The sequence below is a fragment of the Alnus glutinosa genome, chromosome 14 (assembly GCF_958979055.1).
Source record: "Alnus glutinosa chromosome 14, dhAlnGlut1.1, whole genome shotgun sequence".
Classification (NCBI taxonomy): Eukaryota; Viridiplantae; Streptophyta; class Magnoliopsida; order Fagales; family Betulaceae; genus Alnus; species Alnus glutinosa.
Window position 1 is genome coordinate 14647501 of NC_084899.1, and position 21029 is coordinate 14668529.

The 21029-nt window shown below is 35.7% G+C and overlaps 2 protein-coding genes across 2 annotated transcripts; one reads left to right on the forward strand and one right to left on the reverse strand.

The window, feature by feature from the left end:
- Positions 1-11136: 11136 nt before the first annotated feature.
- Positions 11137-13592, forward strand: LOC133857064 (pentatricopeptide repeat-containing protein At2g13600). Its single transcript, XM_062292173.1, has one exon. It carries the CDS (start codon positions 11184-11186, stop codon positions 13311-13313), a length of 2130 nt encoding a protein of 709 aa, XP_062148157.1. The 5' UTR covers positions 11137-11183; the 3' UTR covers positions 13314-13592.
- Positions 13593-13691: 99 nt separating this feature from the next.
- On the reverse strand, positions 13692-16282 carry LOC133857065 (ABC transporter G family member 5-like). The gene has a single exon (XM_062292174.1). It carries the CDS (start codon positions 15978-15980, stop codon positions 14097-14099), a length of 1884 nt encoding a protein of 627 aa, XP_062148158.1. The 5' UTR covers positions 15981-16282; the 3' UTR covers positions 13692-14096.
- Positions 16283-21029: the final 4747 nt, after the last annotated feature.

The following is a 21029-nucleotide window of genomic DNA, read 5'->3' on the forward strand; positions in this document are numbered from 1 at the left end:
AATTTTTCTCCATTCCTTTGACTCACCGTAGGACCCATTCCTTGTTCTTTGTTGCTTTTTTTTTTTTTTCTTCTCTCCTTGTTGTACAAGAAAGGCCCACCCACCTTTCATGCACCTTGACTTTTGCTTTCCATATTTTAATCTCTTTTATTATCTCTCTTTCCATGAGGTACTTAAGACCCTTATTGCACAAATTTTTCCCTTTTCTTCTGTCTGAACAAGGATTTGCTCAGATTTGTTGCTTGTGTTCTAGCAATTTTATCTCCTACTATGACTGTTCAGCTTCCCTTCCTAAAGCATTAAATTTTGTTTCTTTTCTTTTCTTTTGCCTTTAGCCGTGGCTTGTGGATCCCATAATTTCTTCATGTGTCTATCTAATTTATTCCTTCTTTCACCATGTTGTACAGTAAAAGTTGACACCTAATATTTATTAAAAGTTTTACTTCTTTTCCCTTGCGTAACCATAATATGTTGGAAACTGTTAGTTATTTCTTTTACTTTCATTTCTTTTCTCTCTATAGCCTATTTTCTGAATTGATTAACCTCATCAAATTTCTTCGAATTTCATGACTCTAATAATATATATGTTGTTACCTATTTAATGGTATAAATATTATTTCGTTAAGGTTGTTATACATATATTTTGGAAACCATTCTCAATATGCTAGCAAACCAAGCTGTAGATATGTTAGTACGTTGTCTAGTAGCGAGCTTACGCTAATGGATTTGTTTGAACCTGTATTTAGGTGATTAGCTAGCAGCCAGAAATTTTAATGGCTGCGTTCAGAGATGTAAGGGATCCTCTACCCCTTCTCAAATTGTTTATGTCATATTACTTCAATTATTCCTTTATTTGCATATTTGCGATTGATTGTTCTTGTTCTGCATTTCAACTTATTTTGTTTGCATGAAGGATTTTGTCTTACATTAGTTTTGATATGAAAGTTATTTAGTGGAAATGATATTTTGAAAGTAGTGATTTAAGAAAAACCTCAGTTCTAAAGGACTTTTCAATTTTAGAAAAAATTATTATTTTACCCCGAGATGGGAAATCTCCACTTTTAGAAGTGGCGAAAAGAGAAGCGGATAATTGTAAAAAAAACCCTCCAACACGTTGCCTCAAGATATACAAGAAAGAATGAGAAAGTTTTATAAGATAAATAAAGGAGAAATTTTTGAGATAAGGGCACGTGTGTGGAGGAGATTATTTTTGGCCCCAGAGATATTGACAGAAATTCACAGAGGATAAGCTCGGTACCGTTGCTTGAGATGGAGGCGCACCCGCTGAAGAACGTTGAGAAGCGGTAATCCGTCTCTAGGTCATGCTAAGTGCACTTTGATTAATTAGCTGACGGGGCAGGCCTGTGGCCACAATTACCTGCCATGGTCACAGCAAAGACCGCGCATCCCTAAATACACAGGGCATAATAGTGTACATGGGCCCTATTATGAGAAATTAGTTTTAAGTATATCATTAAAATTGTATGTTCCATATAAAGGAATAGGCCTTAACTTGGTTTATTGAGAATTGAATTGCAATTAATTAACAATATGACACAAGAAGTTTTCAAAGGGTTTTTAAGAGATTCAATGTTTTAAGTAAGGATTTTAATAAGAAGGTTATCTTGTATAAATAGTGATAGGTATTAGTTATGCCTTGAATTGCGACTGGAAAATAAATTGTTTTGAGGTTTTAAAGAAATGAATTTAACTCAACTGTTTTATGGTTGAGGATTTTTTTACTGAGCATTTCTCGCTCACCCTTATTTTGTTTTGTTTTCAGGTTTTGAGCAGTGAGACCTAGGCGGCCGGAAATTGGGAATTTAGGCTAGCAGTAGGAGCATTGCATGACCCTTTTGTTGTCTCTAGTGCATTAGCACGAACTTATGCCCTTGGACTTTTATCTATGTTGTCAGACTTAACTGTTATTTGATAATCGTTTCCACTTGTAATGAAGTTTATGAATTTGACAATTTCCGTTCGCTTTAGAAATCATGCATCCTAGTTTAGTGCTTTGGCAGACCTTATGATTTTTGCGCCTCTGAGTTTGTGCATGGATGACCCTAACCCTAGCTGGTAGGGGTGTAAACGAGCCGATCCTGAGCGGGTATTGTCTGTCCGGGATCGGCTCGTTTAAGTAACAGTAAAGTGTTATGTCTCTAAAAAGTGTTATGTCTCTTAGCATATAAAAAATAAATATTTTTTTATTAATATTATTAAAAAGTATGTAATAAATATATTTTTCGCATATTAAAAAACACATGACGCTTTCAAATATTGATTTGTAAAAAAATTTCTACAATCTAATTTGTTAAAAATTTATTTCCATCTATTAATACCAGTAAGAAAAAGTGAATTGAAGAGGTTCTAATCCAATCACATTTCACGTGTTAAAAAAAAATGCAATTTTAAAAACTAATAAATGAGTTAAAATCTTGCAAAAACTCAAAGAATAATAATGAAAGTTTCATCCAAATAAACACCAAGTGCCAGGTATATTAGGCTTTTCGCTCTGTTTCGAGTAGTTCATGAGCTTTTTTTACAATTGGTTAAAAATGTGAATTGATTAGAATCCTCTCTAATTCACTTTTTGCTCTAGACATAAATTTTTAACAAATTTGGTTGTAAGAATTTTTTACAAATCAATCTTTGAAAGTAGCATGTGTCATTTAATATGCGAAAAATACATTTATTTAATAGTATGTACTTATCACACGCTTTTTAGTAGTTCAAAAAAATATTTCTTTCTTATGTGCTTAAGGGATACATAACACTTTTAGAGACTGAACTCTTTTAACTCACCTTATTTGTAAGAAATTTATATCCATATAGAATTAATGTCAATTAATTTTAAATAGAATTAAGGAAGTAAAAAATGTGAAAATTTAAAATATTATTTTTAAAAGTTTAAGCATAAATTAAAATTGCATGAAAATAGATAAAATTAATATGCATGCTAAGAATTAAAACAAAAATTAATTTCCTTCATATTTATTTGGGAATTATTTGATTCCACGAGTGAAATGATAGAAAGGAAAAAAAAAATGGTCCCTAGAGGATTCGAGGCATTTTTAAAACTATAATATATATATATATATATATATATATATATATATATATATATCCCTTACATGTTGACTTAAATTTATTGTGTTTCACCACGGCATTAAAGGTTGCGTAACCAATAAAAAAATCAAAGATTAAAATAATTTGTTGATAATTCAATTGTAGACGTTAGATCAAGTGAACGATTGTGTGTGAGAAACACCCTATATATATATATATTTTAAGTCTAATGATAATTCTTAGATCATATAATTCATATTTAATAGTTATATAGCACAATGTTAGATCATATGATTTAAATTCTAATGATAATACCTAAATTGTAATTATAATTAACACATTGGTAATTCCAATCGGACCAATCCTAATAACTTAATTTGGGATTATATAAATTACATATCATTATATATGAAAAATATGATTAAGTTTCAAAGGTGTCATTATATCATACGATTAATGTGAATTCATACTTTTTTTATTTTTTATTTTTGCTTGAATGTGAATTCATACTTATGTATGTAGTCTATATACATAATCATTGTATTTAAGTATTATTACTGAAAATCTTACATCATACTTAATCAATGTATCTAAGTATCTAAATACTTAATCATTGTATTTGTATACTTATATGACATTATGTGCTATAATTTATACTTACAGCTTGATATATATGATTATGAATTATAAATCTTATCATATCACTTGACTTATGAGATTATAATTTATCTATGACAAATTGATGAGTATTATCATTATAAGTCATAAATATCTTAATTTCTAACTATCTACTAATAATACTAATATCATATGATTCATATGATCTTAAATATAGGATTACGTGATAACGGTGATATAATGATTCATAAGTATTTAATAATAATACTTATAACATTGGATATAGTGAATCAGTGATTACATGTCATATGCTATAATGTTATATTATTATATGATCATATAGTCATATTATATTACATGAATAACATGATTAAGTATCTAGATTGTCATTATATCATATGATTAATAATTAAGTATTATATTATTCACTTTTACTATTTTATATACATATAACCAATAAATTATAACCAATTAATATATATTGACCAATGACCATTTTTATTGGTTACTTAATTTTTTGCTTACATATAGTATATTGTTTATTAATATACTATAATATAAAATAACTTATATATTAACAAATTATACGAGTCGAGCCTTAATAAACGATTCGATTCTTATACGAGCGGGTTCACGAGCTTTAGTCGAGTCGAGCCGAGTTTATACGAGTTTGCATTGTTTAATAATCGAGTTTGATTTTCGTGTTCACGAGTAGCTCATTTAATAATCGATTCGAGTACTAGTCGAGCTTATTCGAGTCGATCTCGGGTAAGCTCACGAGTAGCTCAGCTCGTTTACACCCCTACTAGCTGGTATGGGGGCGTTACACAATTCTAAGACCAAACCTTTTGTACAAAATCCCAACTAGATGCCATCTATCAAGCTAAAGGAAAATGTCATTACCATCACCTACATTGAAGTGGATAAAGTTTTTGATAGTATCCCTTAACTTCAACAACTTCCTCTAGCTCCAAGAACAATTTTGAGGCATTTTGACTAACGAGAAATGCCCCCATCTCAACAAAGATACTCTCACCCAAGCAACCCATATGGAACCAGCCTAGGCAAATAAATTTCAAATATGCCTCACAATGGCATCCACAAAACACTTGTTAATTTTATTGGCTACATTCTGTTGACAAAATCATTACCATGTAAGTGTGCTGCTGTAACAGAGATGCCGTATTATTCCAGAGTTTTCCAGAATATTCAGAGTTTATTTCTCAACTATGGAAAGGCCTTATTATGACAAGTATCAGTGTCTCAAGCTTCAAGAAGGCAATTTTGGGACTCTAGGAAGATTCTGCGCAGTTTACAACTCAGAAAAAGTAGGATCCTTAGTTGACCATCCAGATGGGCGAGTGAAACGTCCTGACGCCCATCAGTTCGAAAAGATTCTGAACAGCTCAGCATAGACAGCATGAACCGTCCAGATGCTACTCAGTGTTTGAGAAGATTCTGGACTATGCAGCAGACATGCTTGGTGAAGATAGCTTGCAACCGTCCGGACACTAAGGCAACACCGTCCAGACGCGGTCCTTAATAAGGCAATGTGTGAAGCGCGTTATGGAAGACTGTTGCAACTTGTTGTCGGAACGCTCTATGCCTATGTCCAGACACTACCCAGAGAACTCTAAATTAGTGTTGAATTATGTTTTCAAAAGCCAATAAATAGAGGTCTCTAGGCTTGTATTATTCACAAAATTCAGTAGTGAATTCCTTTGAGCTTAGAGAGGGTGTTTAGGTAGAAACTGTGAAGATCTGCTAGCTCTCTAAGAGTTGTCTGTTGTGTGATTTGACTGTGTGAAGTCTAGCTTAGGGAGGAGCCCTAAGCTAAATGATTCCATTGAAGACACCTTCAGGTAAGAGACTTGCTTGGGAAGCGTTCACGTTGGGTACGTGCTAGAGTGCAAGGTACAATCGCTGCATCAGGGTTATGTGAGTGTTACTTCTTTGTTACTAGCTTTGTTTTTTGAATAGTGGATATCCTAGGTTTGGCTTTTAGTGGTTTTTCTCATAATTGAGTTTCCACTTCATCAACAAAATATTTGTCTCTTTTAAATTCTGCATTTAATATTTTGTTGCACACTTGATCACACACACACGAAAAATTAGGAGTCTTTTATTTTTCAATTGGTATCAAAGCGGATACACTTTTTTTTGGATTAATTTCCTTAGTTTGATCCATGACTCCTCTTAATCCTTCTGAATTCTCTGAAGATGTTTTTGATGATGAATTCTCTAAAACGACTTCAAGGATGGGTAAACTCTTTGTGAATTCCAATAGAGATCTCAAAAAGGTTAAACAAGAAAAAGAGTCTTTAATCATTCAATTGTCTGAATCACATGCTTTGATTGACTCTTTGAAATCTGAGAATACCATATTGTTTAACACTATTGATACACTTGAGAATAAATTAAAAGAATCTGAAGATCCCTTGAAAAAATTTCTAGTGATAATTTAAAAAGCATGCTTTGTATTCATACAGATGATTCTAACAAGCCTGGCATAATTGTTGATGATTTGGGTGCTTCTACTTCACATGCTTCTAATTCTGAATTAGATTCTCTTTTTATTAAGCCTGTGATAGTAGATACAACTTGTTTAGATAACTCTGAAAATTTTTGCTTAAATAATTGTGTGAAGCCTAAATCCAAAGAAACAATAACACAAGCTCATGGTAAGTTTGTTCCTAGTTGTCATAATTGTGGGAAGGTTGGTCATATTAGATCAAATTGTTTTCTTTTAAAAACTCACAAATCTAAGATTAAGCAGGATGTTCTGAGGAATAGTAAAGTTGAAAAACCTTCATCATCTAAATATATATGTCATTCCACATAGGAGACATATAAAAGGTAAGGACAGTGTTATTTGTAAAAATGCTAACCTTAAATCTGTAGAGACTGTCAAGAAGCATTCAAACAAAAAAAGTCTGCCCACCTGTCATCACTGCGGCATCATCGGTCACATTTGACCCAAATGTCAATAGTTTCAGGCTCAAAAGTCAAAGGTTCAAAGGAAGCAGCCAACAAAAGCTACATCAAGCATTCTACCTCCGACGGCACGTCAGGCTCCATGGCATCAGCGGCAATCGTAGAAATTTGTTCCTGCCAATTAGAGTGGCAAACCAAAGAAGAGCAGATCAAGGTGTTTCAAAAGAAAGCCACAGAAGCCCAATAGCAACCATGGTTATGAGGATTTGTTGAGCCTGATGCAAGGTATACTAAGGAGAATGGACAACATGAACAAGACCCGCAAACCACCTCCACGGGTCAATCAGTTATGGGTCAGGAATGACGAGACTATTCACCCCTTGAGGGGGAGTGGACTCACCTAGTAAAGGTGAAGTCACACCATGCCTAAGATTTTGGTTCCTAAATCCTAGTGCATATCAGGTATGTTTACATTGCATTGCTTATTATGTCATATCTTATTCATGCCTTACATTTTGTTTAAGGAACAATATATTTTCTATCCCCATATTTTCTCTTGTTTGCCTTGAGAGAAATTTTTGTAGGTATTTAATGGGACTGACAGAAAAAGCATGTCGGGCGGCTGCTTTTCTATCTTAGTAATTCCAAACCTCTCTCCATAAGGTCGGGTTTGTTCTTACCCTACATACTAAGACTATATATTATTTATTTTCTCCATAAGCATGTTTTTGTTGTTTTTCTGTCTTTTATTTTCAACAAAAAAAAAAAAAAAAAAAAAAAAAATGGGGAAAAAGATGCAGATTTTTTTTTTTTATTTTTATTTTTAAAACTTTTCAGATATTATATGTATTTTTGCTTGATATCTCAATTCATTCTACATTGATTGAATATGCTTATATATAATTAAGAGTTTATACCTGATATCTACTAAGTTTTCCTATTGCATCTTAATGCTAGATAGTTGATTTTCTCATATGATGAAAAAATTGTGCACTATCCAAAGCTCCACTACGGTATAGTTTTTTTACTCTTTGATTTTTAGCTTCTGAAAAATCTGATGAAAAAGATTTTTTTGTTAAGATAGTCAAATTGACCAACTCACTAGTTGAACCTAGAACCCATAAATTCTAGCATTCTCTCTAGGTTGCAGCACAAGCAATAATTAAAGCATTAAAAAAATTAGAAAATCTGGGTTCAAAAGATCTAATGCTGAATGTGCTTAAAAATGTTCTTGAACTTGTCCTTATAGAAACAATCAATGAACAATTTATTACGGAAATAGACGGTCACTAAAGGACTAAGTAAAAGAAAAGTATTGTTTCTTAGGGGGAATATATCAGATGAGGGTGACTAGGCCTTAGTGAGATAAGGTTTGACTTTTGACTGATCTAACATTAAATATTTCTCTCTAGTTTAGAAAATTCAGTTGTTGTAAATCATATTAGTAGACATCGTACCTTATTGAGAAACCTTTCACACACACACACACACGCATAGCATGAGTTAAATCATTTATTTAAAATTTCTATCTGCAGGGAAATTTGTGCTTATTGAATACTTAACTCTCAATTATATCTTTGCATATTTTTGAATTTGCTATTTGACTGTCTTAACAGTTGTTTATGCATACGTGTTCTGAAGCTAACTTTTAGGAAAAATTATTTTTCTGTAAATTTTTCCTCTGTTTTTAGCTTCTAGTGTGAACCGTCCGGATGTAACTGTTCTTGAGTCCGAACGCGCATGGCTCTGTCAATCGATGATTTGACAGTGTGCTGTTCGGAAGCGTAGTAATACGTCCGGACGCGATCCCTTGGCTTTCTCTGCCATCTGCACAGCACTGCATTTTTCTCTCTCTTATTTTTGTCATGTTGTGTGTTTTTCTCGTGGATTTCTCTCGAGATTTTGGCATTCTTTGCACGTCTCTTCACATTCCGTGGTATTCTCTTTGTCTTCCTATGTTCTTTTAAGTTTTGTACTTTTTAGAATATTGAAATATTTGTTGATTGGAATATTTTCTTGAGATATTGTGCATGAAAATCTTATTCTGTCTATGTGTTAGGTTGATTTTGATATATTTGTGCCATTTAGATTGTTATATTTGCTTATGTAATCTTGACATCCAATTGACAAGCCGTCATAATACCACATTTTTTTTTGGAACTAACAAAATCTAATCTTTCTTTGTGGTGGTATTTTTGAAAATATTTCTATTAAATCTTTTCAGGAATCTGATAGCCAGCGGCTCCCAACACAACGTCTGACAGATGGATCATTTGGAAAACAGACTGTTGTTAAAGTCATATGCTCAAATTCCAAAGGTCTCAGGATTTAGATGAACTTTTTCCCCAGTTCATGCAGAGCCTTCCGTAGCTTATTTCTTCATATCTGCTCCAGTTAGAGGTTCACTGGTGAATCTTCTCATTTATCTAGCATACCAGTTAACTAGAGGATTTCAATATGTAAATAATCAGTTTCAGGCTTTGTAAACTCAAGTGACTGAAGGTTTTCAGTCTATGGTACCTGGCTTCAAGAGCTAGAAGCCGAAGTAGCACAAATCCAGCTTATTTAACGGATCTCTCTCTGTCACTTGCTTTTTGTGGATCAACAGGATTTGGTACATGGAGGATTTTTGTTCCTTTTTCTATCAGTTGTTTTACAAACTTCTGATTTTTTTTTTTTTTTTTGGCTACTTGCAGACACTTCTCTATTATCCCTATTATTTTTGAATTGTATAACTTTTTGTCTGTGGTTTAGATATTTTGTTTACCCTTTGCCATTTTGAGTCAAAAGGGAGAGTATTTGTTATTTTTGGACTGGAACTGTATTTTTAAATCGGTCAAGTGATTTTTGTCCCAGAATTGCTAAATTGAGAGTTTATTAGTTTTATTGGCTACATTTTGTTGACAAAATCACTACCATGTAAGTGTATTGCTGTAATAGGGATGCCGTATTATTCCAGAGTTTTTCAGAATATTCAGAGTTTATTTTTCAACTATGGAAAGGCTTTATATGACAAGTATCAATGTCTCAAGCTTCAAGAAGGCAATTTTTGGAATCTAGGAAGATTTTGCGTAGTTTACAACTCAGCAAAAGTTGGATCCTCAGTTGACCATCCAAACGGGCTAGTGAAGCGTCCAGACGCCCATCATTTCGAGAAGATTCTAAATAGCTCAGCATAGACAGCATGAACCATCCGGACGACAGAGCAACATCGTCCGAACGCTACTCAGTGTTCGAGAAGATTCTGAACTACGCAGCAGACACGTTTGGTGAAGACAGCTTGCAACCATCCGGACGTTAGGGCAACACCGTCCGAATGCGGTCCTTAATAAGGCAATGCGTGAAGCGTGTTATGGAAGTTGGTTGTAGCTTGCCGTCTGGACGCTCTATGCCTACATCCAGACGCCGCTCAGAGAACTCCGAATTAGTGTTGAATTAGGTTTTCAAAAGTTTATAAATAGAGGTCTCTAGGCTTGTATTATTCACAGAATTCAGTAGTGAATTCGTTTGAGCTTAGAGAGGGTGTTTAGGTAGAAACTGTGAAGATCTGCTAGCTCTCTAAGAGTTGTCCGTTGTGTGGTTTGATCGTGTGAAGTCTACTTGAGGGAGGAGTCCTAAGTTAAAGAATTTCATTGAAGACCCTTTCACATAGGAAATCTGGTTGGGAAGCGTTCACGTTGGGTTATGTGTTAGAGTGCAAGGTATGATCGCTATATCAGGGGTATGTGAGTATTACTGCTTTGTTTTCTGAATAGTGGATATCTTGGGTTTGGCTGCCCCGGAGTGGTTTTTCTCTTAATTGAATTTCTAATTGGCCAACAAAATATTTGTCTCTTTTAAATTCCGCATTTAATATTTTGTTGCACACTTAATCACACACACAATAAATGAGGAGTCTTTTATTTTTCAACACTATTATTGCTTGGGTAAGTGCCGGTTGGTGAAGCGTTTCAATCTTTCTCCTGCATTGCAATTCTTAATTCCAGTGACCCAAAAAAGGAAAATTAAAAAAAAAAAAAATACGAAAAAAAATCCCATGTGTTTGGTTTTAGAAATTAAGGAGGAAAATGAAGGAAAATTTCTTGAAATATGAGTTGGTAGTATAGGACATTTCTTGATAGATTGTAGCGGATTGAGATCCGTCCACAATTAATTGCATAGAAGAATGATGGGATAACTCTAAATAACATTTCTTTGGTCTAAATTGCTATGGATCCACCTGTTTGACTGGGTAATTGAACATGATTGGACATTTTAAAATGAGAAATCCTAGGAATACTACGTCTTTTATTAAGAGATGTGTATTAAAATGATGGATACCTTATTTATTGGAGAAAATTAAAACAATTAATTAATAAAAATATTATGAATACTAATAAATAAGCTTCATATCATTTTGATACTCATTTCTTAATAAAAAATTTGATACAGATTGTTATTTTTTTTAAAATGACATAAATTTATATATATATATATATTGTCTCTCGTTTCCTTCGTTTAGGAACGCGAAAAGGGTGAGAGCGAACGAGGGAGAGATTTGAAACATCACATGTAAAGATAATGGAATGGCTAGAGTCGCTAGACATGGGTTGGTCCAGAAACTCGTGGTGGGGGACCTCTCCTTCCACGACTCGTCTCCCTTCGCGAAGCTCTTGGACTCGTGCGTCAAATCGAGGTCGGTGCGAGACACGCGCCTCATCCACGCCCGTATCATCAAATCCCAGTTTTCCTCTGAAGTTTTTATCCAGAATAGGATTATTGATGTCTATGGTAAATGCGGTTCTTTGGACGATGCACGCAGAGTGTTTGATCGAATGCTTCAAAGGAATACTTTCACTTGGAATTCGATTATAAGTGCGTTAATAAGATGGGGTTATCTTCATGAGGCTGTGCAGGTCTTTGGGTCGATGCCTGAGCCAGACCAGTGCTCGTGGAACTCAATGGTATCGGGTTTTGCGCAACATGATCGTTTTGATGAAGCCTTACAGTATTTTAGTAAAATGCATAGGGAGAATTTTATGCTTAACGAGTACTCGTTTGGTAGTGCTCTTAGTGCCTGTTCGGGCCTTGTGAATTTGAAAATGGGTATTCAAATACATGCTTTGGTCTCCAAATCCTGCTACTCGTCGGACGTTTATATGGGTTCTGCTCTTATTGACATGTATTCTAAGTGTGGGAGTGTGGCTTGTGCTCACAGAGTTTTTGATCGGATGAGTGAACGGAACAGAGTTTCTTGGAACAGCATGATTACATGCTATGAGCAAAATGGTCCGGCAAATGAAGCTTTGGAGGTTTTTGTGAAAATGATGGATTGCGGCATTGAACCAGATGAGGTCACTCTAGCTAGTGTGGTCAGTGCTTGTGCGAGTTTGTTGGCAATTAGAGAAGGTTTGCAGATTCATGCTCACGTTGTGAAATGTGACAAATTCAGGGATGATCTTGTTTTGGGAAATGCATTGGTTGATATGTATGCAAAATGTTGTAAAATCAAAGAAGCTAGATGGGTTTTCGATAGGATGCCAATTAGGAATGTGGTGTCTGAAACCTCCTTGGTGAGTGGGTATGCAAAGGCAGGAAGTGTGAAAGATGCAAGGTTAATGTTTACAAAGATGATGGAGCGGAATGTAGTGTCTTGGAATTCACTTATTGCAGGGTATACACAGAATGGGGAGAATGAAGAGGCGCTTGGGCTCTTCCTCCTTCTAAAGAGGGAATCCATTTGGCCAACCCATTACACCTTTGGGAATCTACTCAATGCTTGTGCCAATCTTTCAGAGCTGCAGCTGGGCAGACAGGCTCATGGTCACGTTTTGAAGCATGGATTTCGCTTTCAATCTGGAGAGGAGAGTGACATTTTTGTGGGGAACTCTCTCATCGACATGTACATGAAATGTGGATCAGTTGAAGATGGGAGCCGGGTATTTGAAAATATGATGGAAAGGGATTGTGTCTCTTGGAATGCCATGATAGTGGGATATGCACAAAATGGTTATGGAACTGAAGCTCTTCAAATTTTCCAGAATATGTTGTCATCCGGAGAGAAACCAGACCATGTCACTATGATCGGTGTTCTATGTGCTTGCAGTCATGGGGGGTTAGTTGAAGAGGGGCGTAATTATTTCCACTCAATGAGAACGGAGCATGGTTTGACACCACTGAAGGACCATTATACATGTATGGTTGATATACTTGGTCGAGCTGGATGCCTCGATGAAGCAAAGAGTTTGATAGACAAAATGCCGATGCAGCCTGATGCTGTTGTCTGGGGATCTTTGCTTGCTGCTTGTAAAGTCCATAAGAACATTATATTAGGGAAGTATGTGGCAGAGAAGCTCTTGGAGATTGACCCTTGGAACTCTGGACCTTATGTACTTCTCTCAAACATGTATGCTGAGCTTGGTAAATGGAGGGATGTTATGAAAGTTAGGAAGCAGATGAGACAACAGGGAGTTATCAAGCAGCCGGGTTGCAGTTGGATTAAAATCCAGAGTGATTTGCATGTTTTCATGGTGAAAGATAAAAGGCATCCTCAGAGGAAGGAGATGTATTTACTTTTGAAGATGCTCACGGAACAGATGAAGAGAGCTGGGTATGTGCCAGATGCTGTTGTTCATGATGCTTCCGATGAGCAGAGTGAATCTGAATTTATCTCCTGTGACGAAGTGGAAATGCCAGCAGATGCTATTGTGGGTTGACATCAAATGCTCTGCTTTGGTATCCCATTTATCAGCATCTGATTGATTCTTCTCCTCAATTTACAAAAAGTCAAAAACTAATCTTACAATTAAGCATTAGTTACCCTCATCTCCCTGGAGGTTTAGGCAGACGACAGACACATCCCCTCTAGCTTGGAGAATTACCGAGAGCCTGGAGGGCGGCCTGTATAATTTATCCTGTAATTCATTGTTTCGAGGCATATCATATGTTCAGTCGCCCAATTCATGATATGAACAGAACTAACAGCCTTTGGCAAACATGCCCCTCTGTCTGCAGTTGGCATGCAGCGCAATTGTACCAATTGGCCCAACTATGTTGCAGTTAAATGTGCCATGTGATGATATGATTCTCGGAGCTGCTTAAATTAATAAATTAATTTGGTTTTAATCTACTTCAAATTTGCGCTGTTACCTTATGACTTCGTTCTTGTCATGTTCAGAACAAAACCATCACATTTTGTACTGTAAGTGTCCACCAAGCATGTACAAACAAGAACAAAAACATAAACCATAAAGAGAAGAAGAAAAAGAAGAACCTGGTGAATGTGTTAGAGTGCTTGAGAGAGAGAGAAACATATCATCATGTTTGAAATATTGCACATGAAAACCTTTTTTTTTTTTTTTTATTGTTTTTTCTCAGACTTTTCACCTTTCCATGCTGTCTCAAGTAAAGTCCAAGACATGTGAACCATCTCGTCATCAAACTCGGGAGAGAGAGAGAGAGAGAGAGAGAGAGAGAGAGAGAGATTTTCACCATATTCTTCAGACAAGGGCATCCCTGAGCCCTCTTTGAGAGCATCTACATCTAAGAATAACATAAGAAATAAACCTGTAAACCAATATGAAGCACACCATAACAACCACATTTCTCCACCTACTATCCTCCCCATAGCCTTCTTCTCTAAGCACATCTTCTCCACTCACTTCACATGTCCCAAACATGTACTCCAAGCACTTTCCTGAGTTGGAGAACTCATTTATTAGAAACCCTTCAAACGGATACTTGAACAACGATATGTAATGCATGAAAATCCAATAACTTGGAATCCCCTGCTTTGATATGAAGTAACCAGAGAAGAGAAAGAAGGATCCCATGACGCCGGAAATCACGGAATTCCCGACGATGAAATTAGGCACCAGAGCACTGAAACACACCACAACCGAATTTGCTGTGTACAGAATTAACCAGATCAACAACAAGAAGTGGAGAAAGGCCATGAAGTTGTGATTGAGTCCAACGAGCCAGTACAAGGGCACTGTGAATAAAATGGCTAGAATGAGCAGAAATGGCAAGTAAACCAGTCCGTTGGCTACCGCATAGGATGACACCCTGTAGCTTCCACAAGATGTTTCCTTCATAAGTATCTCCCTCTCTTGCAAAAAGATTGGCAGGGCTTCTGTGGTGCATGATAACAAAAAAGTCAAAATAAATGCAAACAGACCTACCCTTTCCTGTGCTCCAACCAAATCATCTTTCAGATTGTAAAAGATCGACCCAAGGACAAGCCCGGAGATCAACATTTGGATCGTCCGGCAAGCAAAGAGCTCCTTTGTCCGGAAGATGTTCTTGGAGAATCTATGAGTTAGAATCATGGTTTCTCGCAGTCTAGAATTTGCAAATTTGAGAGGGAAACTTAAATCCATCCCAACATTGATTGTTTCTTCATCCACGACCTTGGATTGTTGAAAGAGCTGTTGGAGTGTGAACTTACCATTTCTACTCTCACCTTGACCATCTCCTTTCTTTTGTTGCGGGGTTGATTGCAACTGCGGCAGAGTTTCTTGGTGAAATTTTCGGTTCTGTTGAATGGTGTCGATGGATTCAATAGCAAATTCAACGATGTTGAAATAAAGAGGAAGCTCTAGGCCCATCAGCCTTAAGTTCACGCCAAGCTGATCCACCGTGCCATGGTGCAAGACACAGCCATTAGCCAACAACAAAATTGTATTGAACAGCTTTACAATCCGGAAGCCAGGCTGATGGATGCTGAGAATTATTGTTCTGCCACGGGTTTCCGCCATGGTCTTAAGCAAGTCAATGATTTGAAGCGCTGATGTGCTGTCCAGCCCTGAAGTCGGTTCGTCAAGAATCAACACTTTGGGATCATGTATCACGTCCACGCCGATCGAAACCCGGCGCTTTTCTCCGCCGGATATCCCGCGAACCCTGTCGTCTCCGACTCGAGCTCCGGCTACGCGGGTCAGGCCGAGCTCCTGAATCAAGGACTTCACCCTGGAGGTCAGCTCAGCCGGCGGAAGCCTTAGCCTTAGCTTTGCGCTAAACATTAAGGTTTCTTCCACAGTAAGTAAAGGGAAGAGGGTATCCTTTTGTGTGACATACCCTGATGTTTTCTTGAACTGAGCTTTGTCTACAGGCTTTTGGTTCACAAAAATGGAACCACTCTGTGGTGTGAGTTTCCCTGCTAGGATTTCCAGTAGGGACGACTTTCCGGCCCCGCTCTGACCCACAATGGCCAGAATCTCCCATGGCTTGGCTCGGCAGTTGACGCCCTTCAGGACATGGCGATCTGCTTGATGATTCTCTCGTGGCTCTTTGCTGAAGATCTGAAATGGGTGCTGCCTGTTTTGTGTATGAATCTTGTAGTTGATGCCGATTGCTTCAATCTCACACCCCTGGTTCTTCATTGAAGAAGCACTCTGTGTTTTTTTCTTCGATCTTCTCTAGTAGCTCAAGTACTTGTGCGCACTAATAAGAAGAAAGAAGTGATTTAATTTTCTTCCTGTTCATAAAAATTCATATTTAATCGCTGGTTTTTGGCTTCAACAACAAACTGAAAACAGTGAGTGGGTGGTTTAAAGGGGTGGACTCCAAAGACACATGTACACTTGCTCCTCGACTTTCTATGCATGGTTCACGTGAAGGTTTTGTGGCTGTTTCTGTATACGTATTTTGTCATGGGAAATTTGTATCAGTTCACGTGGCAATAACTTGTTTCTGGTTGTGAACTTTGTATGTGCCTTCCAGCTTTTAGCGACAAAAATAATAATCTAACATGCACAATAATATGAATCTATTTTATACAGAAAGTTGTGCCCCGGTTATTATTAATAAATATTCAGAAAGATAAAGAATTTCTTGGAACATAATCAACATATGATGAAGTTTAACTGAAGATTATAGGAGTTTTAATTTTTTTTTCATTTTTTATTTTAAAGGAAGTGGCTTTTGGATAACAAATGGGTATATATATATATATATATATATAGAGAGAGAGAGAGAGAGAGAGAGAGAGAGAGAGAGAGAGAGAGAGAGAGAGAGAGAGAGAGTAATGTTTGTTGTACACTAAGTGTACCCACTTTGTACCCAACGTCCTCCTTTGTATTCATTTTTTTTTTCAAATAAAAAAAATAGAAAGTGCACACTTTCTGTATAACAAGCATTACTCTCTCTCTCTCTCTCACACACACACACACATATATTTTAATCATTAGATGTTATGCAATTTCAATTAAGTTTCTAAATTTTTTAATTTTAACAATTAGATCTTTAAGTTTTCCACTGATTTCCTTAGGTTATTCTCTTCACTTATCGTTCTATTGGTTCATAATGTGTTATGTCAGTCCAGTCAATCAATGTCACATGACTCTTGTTTGACATGTCATATGCCAACTGTGCGTACGACATGGCACAATAAATTTAAATTAATAAATAAAGAATTTGTTTTTTAATGTTTTTACTTAGGATATATTTGTAATTTAAAGTATTTATGACACGTGACACGTATAGTTGGCATATAACATATTAAATGAGAGTCACGTGGTATTAATTGATTGATCTAATGTTTTATAATGTTAATTAATTGGACAATAAATTGACGGAAATACCTATTTAAAACTAGAGGAAAACTTAAGGACTTCATTATCTAGAAGAATTAAGTCTCTTTCTTTTGTGTGCAAAAGGTCTGAGTTCTCTTATCTCTGTAATACCTCGTATTTTAAGATATTAAATAAAATATCTTAAAATATGATTTAAGACCTAATAATATAAATAGAATAAGTATGAATATTTATTAGATAAATATTCATCAATTCTTTTATTCATCAATTTTAAGTATAAATGTTTATAAGATTTAATATTTACTAGAGTTATAATAATGAGTCTAATTTATTAAAGAGATTTAAATAAAAGAAAATTCGGATGAACAGTATGTCGATCGATCCACCAAAACTGTCGATCGATTCACTTACTATTCATGTCGATCGATCCACCAAAATAGTCGATCGATCGACGGTGAGCAGTGTGTCGATCGATCCACCAAAAAAGTCGATCGATCGACTTATACAGGAAACAGATTCATGCACCAAATATTCGAAAGTTCAATTTTTAATACCAATTCTCCCCAAATCTTCTTTCTAACTGTTGGATACAATCGTTTTGGAGCAATCTTGGCCGTCCATTTCAGTATAAATAGAGCCCAATCCTTTCATCTCATTTCTCTCCCAAAACTCTCTCAATTTCTCTCCCGATCTTTCTCAAATTCAGTTCTCTCTCTCTCTCTCTCTCTCTCTCTCTTCCTCCCAAGCTCTTTCTCTTTAATTCTCTATTTCTCTTTGTCTCTCTCTCTCAGCTTTACTGTGAAAGAAGAAGAAGAAGAAGAAAAAATAAGAAGAGAAGAAGAAGAGAAAAAGAAAAAGAAAGAAAAGGAAAGAAAAAGAAAAGAAAAATGATATTTAGTTTTTAATTAAAGTTTTGTTTTAATATTGATTTTATGAGTTATTTACTAAGTAATCTAATGTTTTTAATATGTGTTTTAAATAGGATATTTCAAGCGAAGTATTGAAATATAAAATATGCTGTTATGATGCCCGAGTAAAAAATACATTATTTTACAAAAGCGTTGTTACGCTGCCCAAATATTTTAAAGTATTTTAAGCGTTATTAACATTAATACCGTTATTCCACCCAAATTTTATAAGAATTATTTATACTGCACCGCTTGTGTACTTTTAAAATATAAAACCCATTAATTATATTAATGGAGTCATTATGTCGATTTGATACAAAAGTAGATAAGTTTTTTTAATACCGTTTTACTTAAAAGGTATTCTGGATGTTAATTAATAGGGTTAAATATATTTTAGCCCTTCAAACTACCACCCATTCTCTGGATGGCCCCCCAAACTACTATTTTCTGATTTTTTGGCCACATCTGTCTATTTATGCCGTCAATTCTAATAGAAATTGGCCAAAAACTCGAAAATACCCCTCCCTTAACTGTGGGAATTTCAAAGTGTAGGAGGGGTATTTTCGGATTTCTGTTTAGAATTGACGGCATAAATGGACGGATGAGGCTAAAAAATCAGAAAGTAGTAGTTTGGGGGGCTAAAATATATTTATCCCTAATTAATAAATGCCGTAATAATAAATTATGTGATAATTAACCTATTTTACGCCGTTATAATGTCTAAGCGACATTAGAAATTGGGATAAGTGAATTACAAGTCAAAAGTGATAAAATGTTTTTAGTATTTTATACTAATATATTATTAAATGTATATAACTGTGCAGTCATTATTCCTGTGGATCTCTCTTTGTAGCAGAAAACGGTAAGTATTTATTACTTACTGAGGGTAATGCTGAATTTCCATAATGTTGTGGTTTATGTTTTATTTAATTGTTTGCACATGTGGCTTTTGCATATTTTGTTATTTTAATTAACGAATTTCATTATAAAAGAGTAGGGAGTGACGTCTGCCTGAGCCAAAAATATTAATAAATAAAATAGGAGGGAGTTATGTCTGCCTACGGAACAGGGAGTGACGTCTGCCTGTGCCAAAAAGATAATAAATTGTTAGAGGAGTGACGTCTTCTTAGAACTCGCTAAACAAGAGTTACGTCTCCTATCATCTTCTAAACGAGAGTTACATCTCCTATAACACGTTAGACAGGAGTTATGTCTCCTAGACTCTATTAAATGGAATTACGTTTTCTTGAATCTATGTGTTAGAGTTACATCTCTATAAGATTGAATGTAAGAAGCTCATGATTAATTTTATAATAAGACTGTGCATATAAAACTGTCATTACTTTATATTATTGCATTGTGTTGCATTTACTTAAATAAATCAGCACTCATATATTATGGGAAACAGTGGACTCACTTTAGTATTTTTGCGTTTTTTTTTTTTTTTCCTATATATATGTATATTGGTGCAGGTTTATAGACAAAGATTAGAACTCAAAAGGTCTTAAAGCTAAGGACGCATGATTGTATTTTGTTTATAGTTTTATGTATTTATAACATTTTATGTTGACAAGATTGCTAATAGTTTCCATGTAATCTCCTGTATCACTATTGACACATGTTTCCATGTATTTGTTCTAAGTATTTTCTAATGAATGTCTAGAGGTATTTTAGTTAGAAGTTCTGATGTGTTATTTAATTCCAAGTCAGTTGGATATAATATATTCCGCTGCAAATTTATAACTCTGATGATGTCGTAATGTCAAGTGAAAATCGAAATTTTCACTTACGCATTTTTGTAAAAGGCAGGGCGTTACAATCTCAAAGGCAGAGAGGGAGAAAAACATAACGGGGGTCCTTATTGCAAGAGAGGGTGGGGGGAGGGGGGGTTCCACTTGAGCCATTTATTTTTTGTAGACAGCATTTTACTATTCTGTAAAGCAAAATGGAAGGAATGGAGCAAAATACAAGGGCTATTGGAAGTCTATAAAAACACATTGGGGCAGAAGATAAATAAAAAGAAGACCTCCATCTTTTTTAGCAAGAGCACAAGAAGAGAATTCAGCGAATATATTTTATCCTTATAGCGGCGGTGTCTTATACAAACAGCTACGAGAAGTACTTGGGTTTGGCGACTAGAGTAGGAAGAGCAAAAAATAGAAATGTTGCTGAAATAAAGGGACGAGTAAGAACCAAGTTTAGTGGGTGGAAGGAAAAATTTATGTCCCAAGCGGGGAAAGAGATCCTTATTAAAGCTATCTTCCAAGTGATCCCTATCTATAACATTAGTGTTTTTCAATTACATAAGACACTTTGGAGGGAATCAAATTCTATGATAAGCAAATTCTGGTGGGGGTGATAAAGACAACAATAACAATGTGGCTTGGATTAATTGGGAAAAGACGGGAATGTCTAAAAATCATGGTGGAATGGGCTTCAAGGATCTGGAAAATTTCAATCTGGCTATGCTCACAAAGTAGGTGTTGGTTTGTAATTGGCTGCATTCTGTTAAACAAAATCACTTTCATGTAATGATGCTTTTAGACAGGGGTTTAGTCATTTTCAGAAGTCTTCTTATTCATAGTTATGGTTCTAAACGCTTCTACACAGATTCTAAGTCAGAAAAATCGGATCCCTTGCATCCGTCCAAACGATGTGATATTCCGTCCGGACGCTCGACTGTCCAAGCATCATCCGTTCGGACGACGAGAACTTTCCGTCTGGACTTTCCTCTATGTCGAGAACCTTCGAACTATTTCACCTTGCATCCATCCAGACGTCTCAGCAACACGGCCGGATGCCTTTCAGTGTTCAACAGGTTGAAAGATTTCTTTCCAAAACACAGATATAGGAAGACAACTGCAACTGTCCAAAAGATGTGTGTTCCCATCCGAATGCTCTCCTTCATAAGGCAAGTCATGCATACAAAGTTCAACTGTCCGGACGTCAGTCTTCATGGTTTGGACGCTCAAGCTTCTCATATGAAAAT

What these genes read in the sequence shown, in the direction of transcription:
- LOC133857064 (XM_062292173.1), top strand. Translation starts at nt 11,184, where the DNA reads ATGGCTAGAGTCGCTAGACATGGGTTGGTCCAGAAACTCGTGGTGGGG.
- LOC133857065 (XM_062292174.1), bottom strand. Translation starts at nt 15,980, where the DNA reads ATGAAGAACCAGGGGTGTGAGATTGAAGCAATCGGCATCAACTACAAG.